This window comes from Anomaloglossus baeobatrachus, unplaced genomic scaffold (assembly GCF_048569485.1).
Source record: "Anomaloglossus baeobatrachus isolate aAnoBae1 unplaced genomic scaffold, aAnoBae1.hap1 Scaffold_143, whole genome shotgun sequence".
NCBI classification, from domain to species: Eukaryota; Metazoa; Chordata; class Amphibia; order Anura; family Aromobatidae; genus Anomaloglossus; species Anomaloglossus baeobatrachus.
This window is the reverse complement of record NW_027441913.1, coordinates 139,743-163,706: the sequence shown is the minus strand read 5'-3', so window position 1 is coordinate 163,706 and position 23,964 is coordinate 139,743. Positions and strand designations below refer to the sequence as shown.

The 23,964-nt window shown below is 54.7% G+C and overlaps 2 protein-coding genes and 1 pseudogene across 2 annotated transcripts in view; all 3 read right to left on the bottom strand.

Annotated features, from left to right (window-relative positions):
- LOC142260629 (uncharacterized) overlaps window positions 1-23,964 on the bottom strand; it is a 220,650-nt gene that overhangs the window by 121,220 nt on the left and 75,466 nt on the right. The window lies entirely within an intron of this gene.
- LOC142260632 (ephrin-A3-like) lies at window positions 1,021-12,010 on the bottom strand (annotated as a pseudogene).
- LOC142260631 (uncharacterized) lies at window positions 12,060-22,414 on the bottom strand. Its single transcript, XM_075332024.1, has 4 exons — window positions 20,883-22,414; window positions 14,420-14,998; window positions 13,470-14,188; window positions 12,060-12,611 (listed from the first exon to the last, which is right to left on the bottom strand). Exons 1-4 carry the CDS (start codon window positions 22,297-22,299, stop codon window positions 12,060-12,062), a joined length of 3,267 nt encoding a protein of 1,088 aa, XP_075188139.1. The 5' UTR covers window positions 22,300-22,414.

The following is a 23,964-nucleotide window of genomic DNA, read 5'->3' as shown; positions in this document are numbered from 1 at the left end:
ACCAGTTTGGCGGATGCGGCGCACGCCAGTATAGTACGATACAGTACAGTGGCAACACCACAACTTCCGGGTCACATGACAGCATGTGACCGGCGTTTGTCGCGCTGCCACTGTACTGTATACACTGTACTGGAGTCCGCCGCATCCGCCAAACCGGTGAAAAGCCGGATGTGTGAAACCGGGGTCCCTCTTGCAGACTCTCTCATTGCCAGCTGCAGCGTGTGCACAACACAGCGCATGTGATGAATAGGAAAGTGTTTTGAAGCAGCTTCAACAAGATCATCTAATCCTAAAGTATCATTTTTCTGTTCTTCTGTTGTAATATCTGTTTGTTCCTCCGTTACATGAGCAGCGCTGTGGCTCCATCTCACACATACTAAATCCTAAATTTTCTTCTAGCTGTTGTTCATTACTCTCATTCATCAGTTTAATTGTACTTATCAAGTTTGAAGCATTGTCCTTTACAATAGCAAAAACCTGTTCTTTTTTGAGTTGGTAATCTTGCAGAACTTTTTCCACTAAGGCCTGGAGAAGCTGGCTGCTGTGATGAGCTTTACTATCTGTTACTGCCAGTGTCTTGCTAACAATTTCTTTCTTCTTTACAAACATCGAATATTGATGGCAAAATAATTCAGTGAAATGCAGTGACTCTGGGCATCCCAGCAAAGGCAATGGGTGACAAGATAGGACATTCAGACACAGCGTTTTGTGAGGATCCTCACAAAGAATGAGCAGTCAGCTTGTGTGGCCTTTTTCTAATGCTTTTTTATGAGCTCAAAAACCTTTCAGGTGATGCAGTTTTTTAAAAAGCTGATCTGCTTTTGCAGCTGAAAAATGTATCCTCAAAAAACGCAGCAAAAACGCTGTGTGTGAATGTAGCCTTAGATCAGGAACAGAACAGCCATTTATAGGACATTTCATAACTTTCCCAAATTCCTATGAAAAAAATATTCAACACATTCTGCATTGCACTACTGTGCCCAATTTATTATATATTCTAGGAGTCGGAGCCAGTTCATTTTATACCGACTCCGACTCCATCAAAATGAGCTGCGACTCCGACTCCATCAAAATTAGCTCCGACTCCGGCTCCGACTCCATCAAAATTAGCTCCGACTCCACGACTCCAACTCCACAGCCCTGGTGAGCAGACTCACCTAGGTCTTCAATCTTCACCTCTGGTCCTATCGTGAATTGGGGCAGGGTGGGAGCGTGCTTCTCTCCAGAATGAGCCGCTGCGGGGGAAGGACGACACCATTACCACGCGCCTGACGTAGTCCTGACAACAGTAAGCAATCACCATCCCTCCAGGTCCCAGGTTTTAAACACTTACTGGTTGCGCAGCACACGGACACTTTCATCTTCAGGCACGAGTGTCGGTGGTTGTGGGTTGGTGTTGCTGGAAAAAGAAAAAAAAAACAAAAAACAATAAGAATGGGTGCAATGTAAAAATTAAGACTAAAATACCAGGAGGAACAACTGAAGGGTTCAACTGAGTATCAGCAGGAGGGATCCTGTAAGGGGACCGGGGATGTCCATCCACCGGACGACAGATGACTGCAGCGGGAGCCTCCACCTGTCTGCTGTGATTAGTGCCCTCTCACATGTGACTTGGGAGTGAGGCCATCCCCCTTACATCCGGCAGAATTTGGAGTGCGAGGAGCCCATACATCAGCCGGACAGATCCCACAATCCGGTGTGAGCCTTCGCTCTGGGGTAGATGGATGGCAGTGATCACTCGCAGACTCAGAGGCAGCGGCTCCTCCTGTGTCAGTGAGCAACATCCACTGCACTGATCACATGTGCAATTCTATATTTTGACCACTAGGGTGAGATATGCACCAGTCTTATTACACCGCTGTATACAGGCATCCGTATTACAGGACAGTGCAGGCATGCAATACATGGTGCACAAACCCAGAGTCAGATGACACGTCCTCCATCTAACAAACGCAAGGTAAGACGCTCCCCTGTCGGAGGCTGCAGGCGGCTCACCACTGGGCTAAAATGTAACGCCTTGGTTCTGTTCCTGGGACACTGAGATCTCCAGCGCGCTTGCTGAATGTACTTGATGGCCCCAATGCGGCTCTACCCTCCGATACTCACAGATGTAGTAGTAGTTGTGTCCCGCGTGGAACTTGTACCCCAGAGAAAAGGCGCTGTACCGCTGAAACTTCTCCGAGAACTTGATGGGGCTGTGCGGGGAGTGCGGCCGGTTACATTCCCAGCGCTTGAAGCCATGGCTGGTGTTGCAAGAGTGGTAGCCCTCATAATTCACCATGTAATATATACTGCTCCATCTGGTGATCCGCCATCGTATCGTTATAATGTGGGCAGTAAATGTCAAGGTAGTCGTTAACATTCACCTGAACCGTGTAGTCATTGCGCGGCAAACTGGAAGGAAAAAAAAAAAGACATTAGTCCCATCAGCCGAGCCACCCCGCAGAGCAGGGACCCCTTCATCCTCCCCGCAGGAGCCGACCCCCGGGATATCCTGATCCCCAAACACCACACCATCTTTACACCAGAAGCCAGATAGAGTCTGCTGAAAAGCTTCTGACAGGCCGCCTCTGGTCACGTGTGTCCGTCAATACATCGCACGCACGGCTGAGCTGTAATTTGGATTTTTTCTCTAATCTCTGCTCTCAAGGCTGAGAATTAATTAGGAAATATTGAGCTGGACAAAAGCACTTAGTGATGGTCACGCTCCCCCTGTAACACACACCCAGACAGTACCAGAGCAAAGAAACCGGATAATATAGAGCCGCGATCACTTGAAGAAGAGACGTGTGAGGATTATATAGAGCCGCGATCACATGAAGAAGAGACGCATGAGGATTATATAGAGCCGCGATCACATGAAGAAGAGACACATGAGGATTATATAGAGCCGCGATCACATGAAGAAGAGACGTGTGAGGATTATATAGAGCCGCGATCACATGAAGGACAGACGTGTGAGGATTATATAGAGCCGCGATCACATGAAGAACAGACGTGAGGATTATATAGAGCTGCGATCACATGAAGAACAGACGTGTGAGGATTATATAGAGCCGCGATCACATGAAGAACAGACGTGTGAGGATTATATAGAGCCGCGATAACATGAAGAGACGCGTGAGGATTATATAGAGCCGCGATCACATGAAGAAGAGACGTGTGAGGATTATATAGAGCCGCGATCACATGAAGAAGAGACATGTGAGGATTATATAGAGCCGCGATCACATGAAGAACAGACGTGAGGATTATATAGAGCCGCGATCACATGAAGAACAGACGTGAGGATTATATAGAGCCACGATCACATGAAGAACAGACGTGAGGATTATATAGAGCCGCGATCACATGAAGAACAGACGTGTGAGGATTATATAGAGCCGCGATCACATGAAGAACAGACGTGTGAGGATTATATAGAGTTGCGATCACATGAAGAAGAGACATGTGAGGATTATATAGAGCCGCGATCACATGAAGAACAGACGTGAGGATTATATAGAGCCGCGATCACATGAAGAAGAGACGTGTGAGGATTATATAGAGCCGCGATCACATGAAGAAGAGACGTGTGAGGATTATATAGAGCCGCGATCACATGAAGAATAGACGTGTGAGGATTATATAGAGCCGCGATCACATGAAGAACAGACGTGTGAGGATTATATAGAGCCGCGATCACATGAAGAACAGACGTGTGAGGATTATATAGAGCCGCGATCACATGAAGAACAGACGTGAGGATTATATAGTGCCGCGATCACATGAAGAAGAGACGTGTGAGGATTATATAGAGCCGCGATCACATGAAGGAGAGACGTGTGAGGATTATATAGAGCCGCGATCACATGAAGAGACGTGAGGATTATATAGAGCCGCGATCACATGAAGAAGAGACGTGAGGATTATATAGAGCCGCGATCACATGAAGAGACGTGTGAGGATCATATAGAGCCGCGATCACATGAAGAACAGACGTGAGGATTATATAGAGCCGCGATCACATGAAGAAGAGACGTGTGAGGATTATATAGAGCCGCGATCACATGAAGAACAGATGTGAGGATTATATAGAGCCGCGATCACATGAAGGAGAGACGTGTGAGGATTATATAGAGCCACGATCACATGAACAGACGTTAGGATTATATAGAGCCGCGATCACATGAACAGACGTGAGGATTATATAGAGCCGCGATCACATGAAGGACAGACGTGAGGATTATATAGAGCCGCGATCACATGAAGAACAGACGTGTGAGGATTATATAGAGCAGCGATCAAATGAAGGACAGACGTGAGGATTATATAGAGCCGCGATCACATGAAGGACAGACGTGAGGATTATATAGAGCCACGATCACATGAAGAACAGACGTGAGGGTTATATAGAGCCACGATCACATGAAGAACAGACGTGTGAGGATTATATAGAGCCGCGATCACATGAAGAAGAGACGTGTGAGGATTATATAGAGCCGCCATCACATGAAGAGACGTGAGGATTACATAGAGCCGCAATCACATTAGGAGACGTGTGAGGATTATATAGAGCCGCGATTAGTGCTCGTTACCGGCAGTAAGCACTCGTGTATGGCAGTGCTCGCTCATCACTGACATCCTGAGATCCAGCTGCCCTCATTTGTGACTGTGTCCATTATCTTGGTGCTGAGATTTTCGGATAGAGCAGTACACGGACATGTGGCGGACTGGTCAGCAGGATTATTATTTTGCACAGTCTCCGTCCTTGAGAAGGATAAGGTGACAGACGTGCAGTGTATGGATGCAGGAGGGCACAGGTCGGTGACGTCCCCTCTCTCCCCCCGGCTATGTCTTCTCTGCAGTCACATGGCCACCTCTGCCACAGATGTAAGGACACACTTGCTGTAGGTCGCAAGTATCCAGAACTCAGGGCCTTATAGTGACTTTCCGGGGGAATTGTGGGAGGGGATGGTCAGACCATGGATTGCGGCCACAGAACAGAGAAGAACCTTATTCCAAATATCTGCATATAAAAGAAGAACGAACAGGAATCCGGAAGAGGAACATAGGAGCAGGAACGACGGATCCTGGAGATGAACAGCGAGTGATGGTGCCATCAATGCTACAAGCTGGACCCGGTCAGCCCCATTATAGCCGAACCACAAATGCCGCGGCTGTGGTGTACAGTGAGGACGCTCTGGGACCGGAGGGGGGGACACGATGGCGGCTGCCGGTGAGACCAGAGGTGGTAATAGAGCGGTACAGTGTCAGGAGTAATGTGCTGTTCGCCTGCAGGGATCAGTTTAGCTGGCAGGCGCCATTATATGCCTCCAGCTGTCAGAGGCGCCCTGCTCCCGGCCAGCAGATATATTTAGCAAGTGGGTCCCATTTATACTAATTAAGAGGCATCTCTGCGCCCCCCACAGAAGCAGACAGACAATCCAGCCGTGCCCAAGTCACTTACACAGATGAGCAGAGAGCGGCCGAGAACGCTGGCGGCTGTCACTGCTGCAAAATGTGCAGAGAAACCAGACTATCAACACCAGGACCGGCGCCTAATACAACCCCCCATCATCAGCCCCAACACAGCGCTCCTGCCCTAATACACCCCCACCCCCATCATCAGCCCCCACACAGCGCTCCTGCCCCAATACACCCCCACCCCTCATCATCAGCCCCCACACAGCGCTCCTGCCCCAATACACCCCCACCCCCCATCATCAGCCCCCACACAGCGCTCCTGCCCTAATACACCCCCACCCCCATCATCAGCCCCCACACAGTGCTCCTGCCCTAATACACCCCCACCCCCATCATCAGCCCCAACACAGCGCTCCTGCCCTAATAGACCCTCACCCCCCATCATCAGCCCCCACACAGCGCTCCTGCCCTAATACACCCCCACCCCCATCATCAGCCCCCACAGCGCTCCTGCCCTAATACACCCCCACCCCCATCATCAGCCCCCACACAGCGCTCCTGCCCTAATACACCCGCACCCCCATCATCAGCCCCCACACAGCGCTCCTGCCCCAATACACCCCCACCCCCCATCATCAGCCCCCACACAGCGCTCCTGCCCTAATACACCCCCACCCCCATCATCAGCCCCCACACAGCGCTCCTGCCCTAATACACCCCCACCCCCATCATCAGCCCCCACACAGCGCTCCTGCCCTAATACACCCCCACCCCCCATCATCAGCCCCCACACAGCGCTCCTGCCCTAATACACCACCCCCCATCATCAGCCCCCACACAGCGCTCCTGCTCTAATACACCCCCATCATCAGCCTCCACACGGCGCTCCTGCCCTAATACACCACCATCCCCCATCATCAGCCCCCACAGGGCGCTCCTGCCCTAATACACCACCATCCCCCATCATCAGCCCCAACACAGCGCTCCTGCCCTAATACACCACCACCCCCCATCATCAGCCCCACACAGCGCTCCTGCCCTAATACACCCCCACCCCCATCATCAGCCCCCACACAGCGCTCCTGCCCTAATCCTCCCCCATCATCAGCCCCCACACAGCGCTCCTGCCCTAATACACCCCCACCCCCATCATCAGCCCCCACACAGCGCTCCTGCCCTAATACACCACCACCCCCCATCAGCCCCACACGGCGCTCCTGCCCTAATACACCCTCACCCCCATCATCAGCCCCACACAGCGCTCCTGCCCTAATACACCCCCACCCCCATCATCAGCCCCCACACGGCGCTCCTGCCCTAATACACCACCACCCCCCATCATCAGCCCCCACACGGCGCTCCTGCCCTAATATACCACCACCCCCATCATCAGCCCCCACACAGCGCTCCTGCCCTAATCCACCCCCATCATCAGCCCCCACACAGCGCTCCTGCCCTAATACACCCCCACCTCCATCATCAGCCCCCACACAGCGCTCCTGCCCTAATACACCACCACCCCCCATCAGCCCCACACAGCGCTTCTGCCCTAATACACCCCCACCCCCATCATCAGCCCCCACACAGCGCTCCTGCCCTAATACACCCCCACCCCCCATCATCAGCCCCCACACAGCGCTCCTGCCCTAATACACCACCACCCCCATCAGCCCCACACAGCGCTCCTGCCCTAATACACCCCAACCCCCCATCAGCCCCACACAGCGCTCCTGCCCTAATACACCCCCACCCCCCATCATCAGCCCACACACAACGCTCCTGCCCTAATACACCCCCACCCCCCCATCAGCCCCCACACAGCACTCATGCCCCAATACACCACCACGCAGCAATCTTGCCCTAATACACCCCCACCGCCCCATCATTAGCCCCCACACAGCGCTCTTGCCCTAATACACCACCACCACTATCATCAGCCCCCACACGGCGGGGGAAATTGAGATGGAGGAGGAGATGGGGATATATACAAAGAGGAGGATGGGGAGGAGGAGAGTACAGGGATATGTACGAGGAAGAGGAGGATAGGAGGGGGATCTCTACGGGCCGCTGGAGAGGACAAGGGATCTTTATGAGGGTGGAGGAAATGAAGGAGGGGGAGCTATATGGGGCAGGGACGAAGAGGAATCTATACAGGGGCAAAGGAGAGAGGGGGATTTATACAGTGGAGAAGGGGAGCTGTGCAGGGCAGTGGAGGATCCGTGCGGGAGAAGCAGAAAGGAGAGAAGGGGGATGCGTGCGGGAGAAGCAGAAAGGAGAGGAGGGGGAAGCGTGCGGGGCCCGAGGAGAGGACAACCTGGATAGGGGCGGAGCAGAGGGCAACCTGTATAGGGGCGGAGCAGAGGGCAACCTGTATAGGGGCGGAGCAGAGGGCAACCTGTATAGGGGCGGAGCAGAGGGCAACCTGTATAGGGGCGGAGCAGGGGGCAACCTGTATAGGGGCGGAGCAGAGGGCAACCTGTATAGGGGCGGAGCAGAGGGCAACCTGTATAGGGGCGGAGCAGAGGGCAACCTGTATAGGGGCGGAGCAGAGGGCAACCTGTATAGGGGCGGAGCAGAGGGCAACCTGTATAGGGGCGGAGCAGAGGGCAACCTGTATAGGGGCGCAGCAGAGGGCAACCTGTATAGGGGCGCAGCAGAGGGCAACCTGTATAGGGGCGGAGCAGAGGGCAACCTGTATAGGGGCGGAGGAGAGGGCAACCTGTATAGGGGCGGAGGAGAGGGCAACCTGTATAGGGGCGGAGCAGAGGGCAACCTGTATAGGGGCGGAGGAGAGGGCAACCTGTATAGGGGCAGAGCAGAGGGCAACCTGTATAGGGGCGGAGGAGAGGGCAACCTGTATAAGGGAGGAGAAGAGGGCAACCTGTATAGGGGCGGAGGAGAGGGCAACCTGTATAGGGGCGGAGGAGAGGGTAACCTGTATAGGGGCGGAGGAGAGGGCAACCTGTATAGGGGCAGAGGAGAGGGCAACCTGTATAGGGGCGGAGGAGAGGGCAACCTGTATAGGGGCGGAGGAGTGGGCAACCTGTATAGGGGCGGAGGAGAGGGCAACCTGTATAGGGGCGGAGGACAGGGCAACCTGTATAGGGTCGGAGGACAGGGCAACCTGTATAGGGGCGGAGGACAGGGCAACCTGTATAGGGGCGGAGCAGAGGGCAACCTGTATAGGGGCGGAGGACAGGGCAACCTGTATAGGGGCGGAGGACAGGGCACCCTGTATAGGGGCGGAGGAGAGGGCAACCTGTATAGGGGCGGAGGAGAGGGCAACCTGTATAGGGGCGGAGCAGAGGGCAACCTGTATAGGGGCGGAGCAGAGGGCAACCTGTATAGGGGCGGAGCAGAGGGCAAACTGTATAGGGGCGGAGCAGAGGGCAAACTGTATAGGGGCGGAGGAGAGGGCAACCTGTATAGGGGCGGAGGAGAGGGCAACCTGTATAGGGGCGGAGGAGAGGGCAACCTGTATAGGGGCGGAGGAGAGGGCAACCTGTATAGGGGCGGAGGAGAGGGCAACCTGTATAGGGGCGGAGGAGAGGGCAACCTGTATAGGGGCGGAGGAGAGGGCAACCTGTATAGGGGCGGAGGAGAGGGCAACCTGTATAGGGGCGGAGGAGAGGGCAACCTGTATAGGGGCGGAGCAGAGGGCAACCTGCATAGGGGCGGAGCAGAGGGCAACCTGCATAGGGGCGGAGCAGAGGGCAACCTGCATAGGGGCGGAGCAGAGGGCAACCTGCATAGGGGCGGAGCAGAGGGCAACCTGCATAGGGGCGGAGCAGAGGGCAACCTGCATAGGGGCGGAGCAGAGGGCAACCTGCATAGGGGCGGAGCAGAGGGCAACCTGCATAGGGGCGGAGCAGAGGGCAACCTGCATAGGGGCGGAGCAGAGGGCAACCTGCATAGGGGCGGAGCAGAGGGCAACCTGCATAGGGGCGGAGCAGAGGGCAACCTGCATAGGGGCGGAGCAGAGGGCAACCTGCATAGGGGCGGAGCAGAGGGCAACCTGCATAAGGGCGGAGCAGAGGGCAACCTGCATAGGGGCGGAGCAGAGGGCAACCTGCATAGGGGCGGAGCAGAGGGCAACCTGCATAGGGGCGGAGCAGAGGGCAACCTGCATAGGGGCGGAGCAGAGGGCAACCTGCATAGGGGCGGAGCAGAGGGCAACCTGCATAGGGGCGGAGGAGAGGACAACCTGCATAGGGGCGGAGGAGAGGACAACCTGCATAGGGGCGGAGGAGAGGACAACCTGCATAGGGGCGGAGGAGAGGACAACCTGCATAGGGGCGGAGGAGAGGACAACCTGCATAGGGGCGGAGGAGAGGACAACCTGTATAGGGGCGGAGGAGAGGACAACCTGTATAGGGGCGGAGGAGAGGACAACATGTATAGGGGCGGAGGAGAGGACAACCTGTTTTAGGCCACGCCCCCTAACCACACCCATTTCACAGTCACGCCCATATCCACTCCCCATCCACACCCATTCAGCATGAACACGCAGGCAGCCAGCGGGCCTCCAGCATGGACACTCAGGCAGCCAGCGGGCCTCCAGCATGGACACGCAGGCAGCCGGCGGGCCTCCAGCATGGACACGCAGGCAGCCGGCGGGCCTCCAGCATGGACACGCAGGCAGCCGGCGGGCCTCCAGCATGGACACGCAGGCAGCCGGCGGGCCTCCAGCATGGACACGCAGGCAGCCGGCGGGCCTCCAGCATGGACACGCAGGCAGCCGGCGGGCCTCCAGCATGGACACGAAGGCAGCCGGCGGGCCTCCAGTATGGACACGCATGTAAGCCGTGCACCGGGGTGGGCTCTTTAGGATACAGCGAAGTCACAAATGGGAAATAAACGGCCCCAAAACTACATTAACTAACAAAAGTGCTTTACTACAATTTGGATATGAACACAATCTGACAGGGGAAGACACTCAGGGAAAAATTCACAAACACTCAGCGAATAAGCTGAGACCCTTGTGCTATACAGCGTGGCACCTTTTAACATGAGTCAACTACAATATATACACTATATGTTACCTACAGGCATGACTGGATATTCCAACCACCAACTACCTTTTAATACCCTTAAACATGAAACAAAAAAATGGATGGGTGTGAAACACAAGCCGCCCGCAGTCTAGCACAACAGTTTACAAAATTAAAATAAATTTACTCTAACTCCAAATTGACTATTCCCCTGCCCCAATATAAATATAGTGCCCATTAATGGAGGATCCTTCCCAAGATTCACCTTGAATAACCAAACAACTTACTATATACAATGACTGCTTAGCAAAGAGCATAAAGACAAATAAAAAAAAACAGATATATTGTTCAATACAAGTTCCCTCCTGAATGAGCTCAACTCTGGCCTAAAATAGGTCTTAGCAACATCCAGGTATGAGGTCATTGTGGTCCACAGAGAAGCCTCAATGGCAAATAATTAGATGTTGTAGTTGTAGAAACAATGGTCCCAAACGGTGATTGTGCAGTAAGTGTGGCCTGAAGGGGTTACAATGACTACCTAAACTAACTACAGGCCCTACCTGAGTCTCAAATATTTTGGCGCCAAACTGATGTGAGGTGCGTGCACGGTTATCCACTGCGATGGCGCAGTGGGCCTTACTTATCTTATCGACCCGGGTCTGCTCTGGACAATATGTCTGAAGTACGCAGTAAGATGAGAGGCCTCTCCAACAGCTGAGCAGTACTGCTGGTCACTGTGGCTTGTCTCCTTGGCAACGTCCTATCAACTTCACAAAAGCGCAAAAGCGTTCTTTCAGCAATCTTCTCCCATCTGGTAAGGATACGGATACAGTGTCACAGCTCTGATCAAGATGATAGATTTCTAGTCGCAAATATTATCTCTTCCCTCTTCCGCACGTCCTCTGTCTCTGTACTCATTCACTGCCAACTGCCAACCGCTTCCAAGATGGCTGCTGCTCTACTTCCTGTGATGTCATTTTTTTTATCAGCCTGTAGCTCCATCCCCATCTGAGCTACCTATTGCAGTCTTTCATCTGTGCTGAGAAACAGCGTCCTCTTATGGTTGAATAATGACATTTTTGTCCCTTATAAAGTATTATCACATCATTACTGACAGCTGCAGGGTTTAAAGTTACATACAATAAATACTGTTCACATTTATGAGACACAAATATATACGTCTAAACTATGCTTGTGAGGTGATACAGGGTCTTGCCATGCACATCTTTAACCAGGTACATATTTCTGTCCATGAACAATGGGAGCTGTTTCACCATCTCACATGCCACCCCACTAGAGGTTGACGTCCTCGGCAACCCTTCCCATACAAATTCATCTTGCGCATAGCGCTGTGGAGGTACACCAGCATTGGACCTAGTTGTCCTACGCAGGGTCGTAGGATTGGGGAGTTCAAGTACATTTATTGGGGGAGGGGATGCCGGTTGTGCAACTCCCTCCCTGGGTGGCAAGCTTATCACAGATGGAACCTCAGTTGTTCCCGGGACAGGGACAACCCACCATTCCTCAACTAAAGGGGTTTCCACAGTACTCAAAGTAGGGATAGGCACCTCCTCTGTTGCCTTGGGCTCTTCAAAGGTGCAGCGTCTCAACATGTTACGATGAAGGTTCCGTGAGGGTCCCTCATTCCCCACTGGCTCCACCTCAGACTGGGATAGCAGGATCTACCCTTCTTTTCACCACATATGGGATTGCCTCCCACCGTCCATCCAACTTCCCAGTTGGCTTTTTGGCCTTTACCATCACCCGGTCACCCGGAGCATACTCATCTTTTTGCACGGGTCTCGGATTTGGGTGTACCACTTGTTTGAGGCGCTCCCCCACAACTTTGTGCACTGCTCTCAGCCGACGCCGGTGCTCTTGCGCCCATGCAGTGGTATTTGTCGGAGGTGGCTGCATTGGATTAGGCATGTGGAGATCCTCGATTTCCCGTCCGGCTCTCCCGAACATGAGCATATGTGGTGAGTAACCGGTGGTACTGTGTACCCTGTTGTTATAGGCCCACATCAGTTTGGGTAAGTATTCTGGCCACCGAGCCTTTTGACTGTCCTCCAGAGTCCGCAGCATCTGGAGCAAGGTGCGATTGAATCGCTCACATGCCCCGTTCCCTTGCGGGTGATATGGGGTCGTGCGGGAACGCTCTATGCCATAAAGCTGGTACAGCTCAGTCATCAGGGTGCCCTGGAAGCATGCCCCCTGATCTGAATGAATCCTCTTTGGACACCCAAACACCTGTATAAAGTGTTTACAGACTACCTCAGCTGCTGACTCTGCTGTCTGGTCAATGGTGGGTACGGCCACTGCATATTTTGTAAAATGATCTGTCATGACCAGGCAGTAGGAGTCTCCTGAGGCAGAATACCCAATCTGTACATAGTCAATCATCAAGATTTCTAGGGGTGCAGACGTGAAGATGGCCTGGACAGGGGCCCGTTGTTCGGGGCTCTTACTCAATCCGCAAGCTCGACACTTCAGATATGCCTCAGTTACCATATCTGTCAAGTCAGGGCAATATACTAGCCGTTGGAGCCACTTGTAGGTTTTATCGCTCCCAAAATGGGCGCCCTTCTCATGGGCTTCCCGGGCAGCCTCTGATCCCAAAGACATAGGTATAACAATCTGTTGTCGGTACTGCAACTCAGACTTTAAGTATACAGTCCGGCACAGGACTCCCTGGATAACATTTAGTTTATCCCACTGCCTCAGCAACTTCTGTCCTTCTGTGGTCAGGCAGGCCCTCTCTTCCGGCCGTGGCCAGACTTTGGTCCGGACCCACTCTTTCACTCGCCGTAGGTCCGGACAGCCATCCTGGACTCTCCCCCAATCATCCAAAGTCTTCCCTAACACCATTGGCATCCCAGAAGCCACCCCACTTGAATGTGCCAAGTTCTGGAATAGAGGTAATCGACCGAGATTCGGTGTTTCAGTGTCCTCTAGCTCCTCATCAACTTTCTGGGTGGGCAATCCTACAGGAACTCGGGAGAGTGCATCAGCATTGCTGTTCTCCCTTCCTGACCGAAACTGGATGTGGTATTGGTACTTGGAAAGACGAGCCATCCACCTCTGTTCAAGAGCTCCTAGTTTGGCATTCCCTAAGTGTGCTAATGGGTTATTATCAGTCATTACAGTCACTTCGGCACCCGTCAGATACTCAGCGAACTTTTCCGTCATGGCCCATACCAGTGCCAAAAGTTCCAACTTAAAAGAACTATAGTTGTCGGGGTTGCGCTCTGACTCCCTCAGAGACCTACTGCCATAAGCAATTACTCTCTCACGTCCATCTTGCATTTGAGATAGTACTGCCCCCAGACCATGTAAACTCCCGTCAGTATATAACAAGAATGGGGCATCAAATCGCGCATAGGCCAGAATTGGGGCACTCGTTAAAGCCTTTTTCAGTGCCTCAAAGGCTTCTTGCTGACATGGTCCCCACTCGATGGGCCGAGTCTTGGGTCCCCCAGCCGTGCCCCTCAGCAACTCGTTTATCGGGCCGGCCAGATGAGCAAACTTGGGTATAAACCTTCGATAATACCCGGCCAGACCCAGAAAGGCCCGCACTTCCCGTAGGGTATTCGGTCGCGGCCACTTCTGGACGGCCTCCACCTTACTGGCGGCCGGCTGTACCCCTTCCGTGGTGACCACATGTCCTAAGTACTCTATCCGATGTTGAAACAGTTGACACTTCCTGGGCTTGATCTTGAGACCATGGTCTCGCAACCGCCCCAAGACCTGCCGCAACTTCTGGAGGTGATCCTTGCATGAAGTTCCAAACACTATCACGTCATCCAGGTATATCAATACCGACTCAAAGTTGAGATCACCCAGACAGTGCTCCATCAACCGCTGAAAGGTCCCCGGGGCATTGGACAGGCCGAATGGCATGCGATTAAACTCGTAGAGTCCCATGGGTAAGATGAAAGCCGTCTTTGCCTTGTCCTTTTCGGCCACTGGTACTTGTCAGTACCCGCTGGCCAAATCAAGAGTTGAAAAAAACTTTGCATGACCTAGGGCGGACAATGACTCTTCGATCCGTGGAAGAGGGTAGGCTTCCCGGACAGTCTGGGCATTCAGTTTCCGGTAGTCCACACAGAATCGGAGAGATCCGTCTTTCTTCCTCACCAAGACCACTGGCGCTGCCCATGGACTTTGGCTCTCTTGGATCACCCGATTTTCCAACATGCTGGCCACCATATCTTTCACCTCCTGATACATCTTGGGTGGGATTTGCCGATAGCGTTCCCGGATTGGGGCAGCATCACCGGTAGGAATTTCGTGCTCAATGGCGGAAGTACACCCGAAGTCTTCATCATTTCTTGAGAACGCTTCCTGGTATTCCCAAAGAGTGTCTTCGAGAAGCTTTTGTTGCCCCGGAGTGAGGGTTCGGCGGTCCACTCCCATCAGAGAAATGATCACTTGGCCATTCCATTCAGCTGTCGGGGTCGCTCTTTGTTGGACACCTACGGCATAAGTCCAGGCTGACCTCCTATCTGGCTGTAGCGTGAAATCCCTCCGCCGAAGAATTTCCCCATCAAGCACATAGACTTCGGCCAGCAGAGTATTTCCAGGAATGGTTAACTCACTGTCTAGGACATTAATGCATCGTACAGGTGCGCACCCATTCTTTACAGTGACAAGAGCACGGGCTACCAGCGGTCGGGTTGATGCTTCCCGGAAGAGGACAACCTGCATAGGGGCGGAGGAGAGGACAACCTGCATAGGGGCGGAGGAGAGGGCAACCTGCATAGGGGCGGAACAGAGGGCAACCTGCATAGGGGCGGAGCAGAGGGCAACCTGCATAGGGGCGGAGCAGAGGGCAACCTGCATAGGGGCGGAGCAGAGGGCAACCTGCATAGGGGCGGAGCAGCGGGCAACCTGCATAGGGGCGGAGCAGCGGGCAACCTGCATAGGGGCGGAGCAGCGGGCAACCTGCATAGGGGCGGAGCAGCGGGCAACCTGCATAGGGGCGGAGCAGGGGGCAACCTGCATAGGGGCAGAGCAGGGGGCAACCTGCATAGGGGCGGAGCAGAGGGCAACCTGCATAGGGGCGGAGCAGAGGGCAACCTGCATAGGGGCGGAGCAGAGGGCAACCTGCATAGGGGCGGAGCAGAGGGCAACCTGCATAGGGGAGGAGCAGAGGGCAACCTGCATAGGGGCGGAGCAAAGGGCAACCTGCATAGGGGCGGAGCAGAGGGCAACCTGCATAGGGGCGGGGCAGAGGGCAACCTGCATAGGGGCGGGGCAGAGGGCAACCTGCATAGGGGCGGGGCAGAGGGCAACCTGCATAGGGGCGGGGCAGAGGGCAACCTGCATAGGGGCGGAGCAGAGGGCAACCTGCATAGGGGCGGGGCAGAGGGCAACCTGCATAGGGGCGGAGCAGAGGGCAACCTGCATAGGGGCGGAGCTGAGGGCAACCTGCATAGGGGCAGAGCAGAGGGCAACCTGCATAGGGGCGGAGCAGAGGGCAACCTGCATAGGGGCGGAGCAGAGGGCAACCTGCATAGGGGCGGAGCAGAGGGCAACCTGCATAGGGGCGGAGCAGAGGGCAACCTGCATAGGGGCGGAGCAGAGGGCAACCTGCATAGGGGCGGGGCAGAGGGCAACCTGCATAGGGGCGGGGCAGAGGGCAACCTGCATAGGGGCGGGGCAGAGGGCAAACTGCATAGGGGCGGGGCAGAGGGCAACCTGCATAGGGGCGGGGCAGAGGGCAACCTGCATAGGGGCGGGGCAGAGGGCATTCTGCATAGGGGCGGGGCAGAGGGCAACCTGCATAGGGGCGGAGCAGAGGGCAACCTGCATAGGGGCGGGGCAGAGGGCAACCTGCATAGGGGCGGAGGAGAGGGCAACCTGCATAGGGGCGGAGGAGAGGGCAACCTGCATAGGGGCGGAGGAGAGGGCAACCTGCATAGGGGCGGAGGAGAGGGCAACCTGCATAGGGGCGGAGGAGAGGGCAACCTGCATAGGGGCGGAGGAGAGGGCAACCTGCATAGGGGCGGAGCAGAGGGCAACCTGCATAGGGGCGGAGCAGAGGGCAACCTGCATAGGGGCGGAGCAGAGGGCAACCTGCATAGGGGCGGAGCAGAGGGCAACCTGCATAGGGGCGGAGCAAAGGGCAACCTGCATAGGGGCGGAGCAGAGGGCAACCTGCATAGGGGCGGAGCAGAGGGCAACTTGCATAGGGGCGGAGGAGAGGGCAACCTGCATAGGGGCGGAGCAGAGGGCAACCTGCATAGGGGCGGAGGAGAGGGCAACCTGCATAGGGGCGGAGGAGAGGGCAACCTGCATAGGGGCGGAGGACAGGGCAACCTGCATAGGGGCGGAGGACAGGGCAACCTGCATAGGGGCGGAGGACAGGGCAACCTGCATAGGGGCGGAGGACAGGGCAACCTGCATAGGGGCGGAGGACAGGGCAACCTGCATAGGGGCGGAGGACAGGGCAACCTGCATAGGGGCGGAGGACAGGGAAACCTGCATAGGGGCGGAGGACAGGGCAACCTGCATAGGGGCGGAGGACAGGGCAACCTGCATAGGGGCGGAGGACAGGGCAACCTGCATAGGGGCGGAGGACAGGGCAACCTGCATAGGGGCGGAGGACAGGGCAACCTGCATAGGGGCGGAGGACAGGGCAACCTGCATAGGGGCGGAGGACAGGGAAACCTGCATAGGGGCGGAGGACAGGGCAACCTGCATAGGGGCGGAAAACAGGGCAACTTGCATAGGGGCGGAGGAGAGGACAACCTGCATAGGGGCGGAGGAGAGGACAACCTGCATAGGGGCGGAGAAGAGGACAACCTGCATAGGGCGGAGGAGAGGACAACCTGCATAGGGGCGGAGGAGAGGACAACCTGCATAGGGGCGGAGGAGAGGACAACCTGTTTTAGGCCACGCCCCCTAACCACACCCATTTCACAGTCACGCCCATATCCACTCCCCATCCACACCCATTCAGCATGGACACGAAGGCAGCCGGCGGGCCTCCAGCATGGACACGCAGGCAGCTGGCGGGCCTCCAGCATGGACACGCAGGCAGCCGGCGGGCCTCCAGCATGGACACGCATGCAGCCGGCGGGTCTCCAGCATGGACACGCAGGCAGCCGGCGGGCCTCCAGCATGGACACGCAGGCAGCCGGCGGGCCTCCAGGATGGACACGCAGGCAGCCGGCGGGCCTCCAGCATGGACACGCAGGCAGCCGGCGGGCCTCCAGCATGGACACCAGGCAGCCGGCGGGCCTCCAGCATGGACACGCAGGCAGCCGGCGGGCCTCCAGCATGGACACGCATGTAAGCCGTGCACCGGGGTGGGCTCTTTAGGATACAGCGAAGTCACAAATGGGAAATAAACGGCCCCAAAACTAGATTAACTAACAAAAGTGCTTTACTACAATTTGGATATGAACACAATCTAACAGGGGAAGACACTCAGGGAAAAATTCGCAAACACTCAGCGAATAAGCTGAGACCCTTGTGCTATACAGCGTGGCGCCTTTTAACATGAGTCAACTACAATATATACACTATATGTTACCTACAGGCATGACTGGATATTCCAACCACCAACTACCTTTTAATATTCTTAAACATGAAACAAAAAAATGGATGGGTGTGAAACACAAGCCGCCCGCAGTATAGCACAACAGTTTACAAACTTAAAATAAATTTACTCTAACCCCAAATTGACTATTCCCCTGCCCAAATATAAATATAGTGCCCATTAATGGAGGATCCTTCCCAAGATTCACCTTGAATAACCAAACAACTTACTATATACAATGACTGCTTAGCAAAGAGCATAAAGACAAATAAAAAAAAACAGATATATTGTTCAATACAAGTTCCCTCCTGAATGAGCTCAACTCTGGCCTAAAATAGGTCTTAGCAACATCCAGGTATGAGGTCATTGTGGTCCACAGAGAAGCCTCAATGGCAAATAATTAGATGTTGTAGTTGTAGAAACAATGGTCCCAAACGGTGATTGTGCAGTAAGTGTGGCCTGAAGGGGTTACAATGACTACCTAAACTAACTACAGGCCCTACCTGAGTCTCAAATATTTTGGCGCCAAACTGATGTGAGGTGCGTGCACGGTTACCCACTGCGATGGCGCAGTGGGCCTTACTTATCTTATCGACCCGGGTCTGCTCTGGACAATATGTCTGAAGTACGCAGTAAGATGAGAGGCCTCTCCAACAGCTGAGCAATACTGCTGGTCAGTACGGCTTGTCTCCTTGGCAACGTCCTATCAACTTCACAAAAGCGCAAAAGCGTTCTTTCAGCAATCTTCTCCCATCTGGTAAGGATACGGATACAGTGTCACAGCTCTGATCAAGATGATAGATTTCTAGTCGCAAATATTATCTCTTCCCTCTTCCGCACGTCCTCTGTCTCTGTACTCATTCACTGCCAACTGCCAACCGCTTCCAAGATGGCTGCTGCTCTACTTCCTGTGATGTCATTTTTTTTATCAGCCTGTAGCTCCGTCCCCATCTGAGCTACCTATTGCAGTCTTTCATCTGTGCTGAGAAACAGCGTCCTCTTATGGTTGAATAATGACATTTTTGTCCCTTATAAAGTATTATCACATCATTACTGACAGCTGCAGGGTTTAAAGTTACATACAATAAATACTGTTCACATTTATGAGACACAAATATATACGTCTAAACTATGCTTGTGAGGTGATACAGGGTCTTGCCATGCACATCTTTAACCAGGTACATATTTCTGTCCATGAACAATGGGAGCTGTTTCACCATCTCACATGCCACCCCACTAGAGGTTGACGTCCTCGGCAACCCTTCCCATACAAATTCATCTTGCGCATAGCGCTGTGGAGGTACACCAGCATTGGACCTAGTTGTCCTACGCAGGGTCGTAGGATTGGGGAGTTCAAGTACATTTATTGGGGGAGGGGATGCCGGTTGTGCAACTCCCTCCCTGGGTGGCAAGCTTATCACAGATGGAACCTCAGTTGTTCCCGGGACAGGGACAACCCACCATTCCTCAACTAAAGGGGTTTCCACAGTACTCAAAGTAGGGATAGGCACCTCCTCTGTTGCCTTGGGCTCTTCAAAGGTGCAGCGTCTCAACATGTTACGATGAAGGTTCCGTGAGGGTCCCTCATTCCCCACTGGCTCCACCTCAGACTGGGATAGCAGGATCTACCCTTCTTTTCACCACATATGGGATTGCCTCCCACCGTCCATCCAACTTCCCAGTTGGCTTTTTGGCCTTGACCAACACCCGGTCACCCGGAGCATACTCATCTTTTTGCACGGGTCTCGGATTTGGGTGTACCACTTGTTTGAGGCGCTCCCCCACAACTTTGTGCACTGCTCTCAGCCGACGCCGGTGCTCTTGCGCCCATGCAGTGGTATTTCTCGGAGGTGGCTGCATTGGATCAGGCATGTGGAGATCCTCGATTTCCCGTCCGGCTCTCCCGAACATGAGCATATGTGGTGAGTAACCGGTGGTACTGTGTACCCTGTTATAGGCCCACATCAGTTCGGGTAAGTATTCTGGCCACCGAGCCTTTTGACTGTCCTCCAGAGTCCGCAGCATCTGGAGCAAGGTGCGATTGAATCGCTCACATGCCCCGTTCCCTTGCGGGTGATATGGGGTCGTGCGGGAACGCTCTATGCCATAAAGCTGGTACAGCTCAGTCATCAGGGTGCCCTGGAAGCATGCCCCCTGATCTGAATGAATCCTCTTTGGACACCCAAACACCTGTATAAAGTGTTTACAGACTGCCTCAGCTGCTGACTCTGCTGTCTGGTCAATGGTGGGTACGGCCACTGCATATTTTGTAAAATGATCTGTCATGACCAGGCAGTAGGAGTCTCCTGAGGCAGAATACCCAATCTGTACATAGTCAATCATCAAGATTTCTAGGGGTGCAGACGTGAAGATGGCCTGGACAGGGGCCCGTTTTTCGGGGCTCTTACTCAATCCGCAAGCTCGACACTTCAGACATGCCTCAGTTACCATATCTGTCAAGTCAGGGCAATATACTAGCCGTTGGAGCCACTTGTAGGTTTTATCGCTCCCAAAATGGGCGCCCCCCTAATGGGCTTCCCGGGCAGCCTCTGATCCCAAAGACATAGGTATAACAATCTGTTGTCGGTACTGCAACTCAGACTTTAAGTATACAGTCCGGCACAGGACTCCCTGGATAACATTTAGTTTATCCCACTGCCTCAGCAACTTCTGTCCTTCTGTGGTCAGGCAGGCCCTCTCTTCCGGCCGTGGCCAGACTTTGGTCCGGACCCACTCTTTCACTCGCCGTAGGTCCGGACAGCCATCCTGGACTCTCCCACAATCATCCAAAGTCTTCCCTAACACCATTGGCATCCCAGAAGCCACCCCACTTGAATGTGCCAAGTTCTGGAATAGAGGTAATCGACCGAGATTCGGTGTTTCAGTGTCCTCTAGCTCCTCATCAACTTTCTGGGTGGGCAATCCTACAGGAACTCGGGAGAGTGCATCAGCATTGCTGTTCTCCCTTCCTGACCGAAACTGGATGTGGTATTGGTACTTGGAAAGACGAGCCATCCACCTCTGTTCAAGAGCTCCTAGTTTGGCATTCCCTAAGTGTGCTAATGGGTTATTATCAGTCATTACAGTCACTTCGGCACCCGTCAGATACTCAGCGAACGTTTCCGTCATGGCCCATACCAGTGCCAAAAGTTCCAACTTAAAAGAACTATAGTTGTCGGGGTTGCGCTCTGACTCCCTCAGAGACCTACTGCCATAAGCAATTACTCTCTCACGTCCATCTTGCATTTGAGATAGTACTGCCCCCAGACCATGTAAACTCCCGTCAGTATATAACAAGAATAGGGCATCAAATCGCGCATAGGCCAGAATTGGGGCACTCGTTAAAGCCTTTTTCAGTGCCTCAAAGGCTTCTTGCTGACGTGGTCCCCACTCGATGGGCCGAGTCTTGGGTCCCCCAGCCGTGCCCCTCAGCAACTCGTTTATCGGGCCGGCCAGATGAGCAAACTTGGGTATAAACCTTCGATAATACCCGGCCAGACCCAGAAAGGCCCGCACTTCCCGTAGGGTATTCGGTCGCGGCCACTTCTGGACGGGCTCCACCTTACTGGCGGCCGGCTGTACCCCTTCCGTGGTGACCACATGTCCTAAGTACTCTATCCGATGTTGAAACAGTTGACACTTCCTGGGCTTGATCTTGAGACCATGGTCTCGCAACCGCCCCAAGACCTGCCGCAACTTCTGGAGGTGATCCTTGAATGAAGTTCCAAACACTATCACGTCATCCAGGTATATCAATACCGACTCAAAGTTGAGATCACCCAGACAGTGCTCCATCAACCGCTGAAAGGTCCCCGGGGCATTGGACAGGCCGAATGGCATGCGATTAAACTCGTAGAGTCCCATGGGTAAGATGAAAGCCGTCTTTGCCTTGTCCTTTTCGGCCACTGGTACTTGCCAGTACCCGCTGGCCAAATCAAGAGTTGAAAAAAACTTTGCATGACCTAGGGCGGACAATGACTCTTCGATCCGTGGAAGAGGGTAGGCTTCCCGGACAGTCTGGGCATTCAGTTTCCGGTAGTCCACACAGAATCGGAGAGATCCGTCTTTCTTCCTCACCAAGACCACTGGCGCTGCCCATGGACTTTGGCTCTCTTGGATCACCCGATTTTCCAACATGCTGGCCACCATATCTTTCACCTCCTGATACATCTTGGGTGGGATTTGCCGATAGCGTTCCCGGATTGGGGCAGCATCACCGGTAGGAATTTCGTGCTCAATGGCGGAAGTACACCCGAAGTCTTCATCATTTCTTGAGAACGCTTCCTGGTATTCCCAAAGAGTGTCTTCGAGAAGCTTTTGTTGCCCCGGAGTGAGGGTTCGGCGGTCCACTCCCATCAGAGAAATGATCACTTGGCCATTCCATTCAGCTGTCGGGGTCGCTCTTTGTTGGACACCTACGGCATAAGTCCAGGCTGACCTCCTATCTGGCTGTAGCGTGAAATCCCTCCGCCGAAGAATTTCCCCATCAAGCACATAGACTTCGGCCAGCAGAGTATTTCCAGGAATGGTTAACTCACTGTCTAGGACATTAATGCATCGTACAGGTGCGCACCCATTCTTTACAGTGACAAGAGCCCGGGCTACCAGCGGTCGGGTTGATGCTTCCTGGGAGAGGACAACCTGCATAGGGGCGGAGGAGAGGGCAACCTGCATAGGGGCGGAGCAGAGGGCAACCTGCATAGGGGCGGAGCAGCGGGCAACCTGCATAGGGGCGGAGCAGCGGGCAACCTGCATAGGGGCGGAGCAGCGGGCAACCTGCATAGGGGCGGAGCAGCGGGCAACCTGCATAGGGGCGGAGCAGCGGGCAACCTGCATAGGGGCGGAGCAGCAGGCAACCTGCATAGGGGCGGAGCAGGGGGCAACCTGCATAGGGGCGGAGCAGGGGGCAACTTGCATAGGGGCGGAGCAGGGGGCAACCTGCATAGGGGCGGAGCAGGGGGCAACCTGCATAGGGGCGGAGCAGGGGGCAACCTGCATAGGGGCGGAGCAGAGGGCAACCTGCATAGGGGCGGAGCAGAGGGCAACCTGCATAGGGGCGGAGCAGAGGGCAACCTGCATAGGGGCGGAGCAGAGGGCAACCTGCATAGGGGCGGAGAAGAGGGCAACCTGCATAGGGGCGGAGAAGAGGGCAACGTGCATAGGGGCGGAGCAGAGGGCAACCTGCATAGGGGCGGAGCAGAGGGCAACCTGCATAGGGGCGGAGCAGAGGGCAACCTGCATAGGGGCGGAGCAGAGGGCAACCTGCATAGGGGCGGAGCAGAGGGCAACCTGCATAAGGGCGGAGCAGAGGGCAACCTGCATAGGGGCGGAGCAGAGGGCAACCTGCATAGGGGCAGAGCAGAGGGCAACCTGCATAGGGGCGGAGCAGAGGGCAACCTGCATAGGGGCGAGGCAGAGGGCAACCTGCATAGGGGCGGGGCAGAGGGCAACCTGCATAGGGGCGGAGCAGAGGGCAACCTGCATAGGGGCGGAGCAGAGGGCAACCTGCATAGGGGCAGAGCAGAGGGCAACCTGCATAGGGGCAGAGCAGAGGGCAACCTGCATAGGGGCGGAGCAGAGGGCAACCTGCATAGGGGCGGAGCAGAGGGCAACCTGCATAGGGGCAGAGCAGAGGGCAACCTGCATAGGGGCGGAGGAGAGGGCAACCTGCATAGGGGCGGCGGAGAGGGCAACCTGCATTTGGGCGGAGGAGAGGGCAACCTGCATAGGGGCGGAGGAGAGGGCAACCTGCATAGGGGCGGAGGAGAGGGCAACCTGCATAGGGGCGGAGGAGAGGGCAACCTGCATAGGGGCGGAGGAGAGGGCAACCTGCATAGGGGCGGAGCAGAGGGCAACCTGCATAGGGGCGGAGCAAAGGGCAACCTGCATAGGGGCCGAGCAGAGGGCAACCTGCATAGGGGCGGAGCAGAGGGCAACCTGCATAGGGGCGGAGCAGAGGGCAACCTGCATAGGGGCGGAGGAGAGGGCAACCTGCATAGGGGCGGAGCAGAGAGCAAACTG

What these genes read in the sequence shown, in the direction of transcription:
- LOC142260631 (XM_075332024.1), bottom strand. Translation starts at nt 22,299, where the DNA reads ATGGGAGTGGACCGCCGAACCCTCACTCCGGGGCAACAAAAGCTTCTC. An exon ending in CAGCAATGCTGATGCACTCT is followed by an intron (nt 14,999 to 20,882) that starts CCCGAGTTCCTG and finishes TTAATGTCCTAG; the next exon opens with ACAGTGAGTTAACCATTCCT. An exon ending in CTCTTGAACAGAGGTGGATG is followed by an intron (nt 12,612 to 13,469) that starts GCTCGTCTTTCC and finishes CATTCAGATCAG; the next exon opens with GGGGCATGCTTCCAGGGCAC.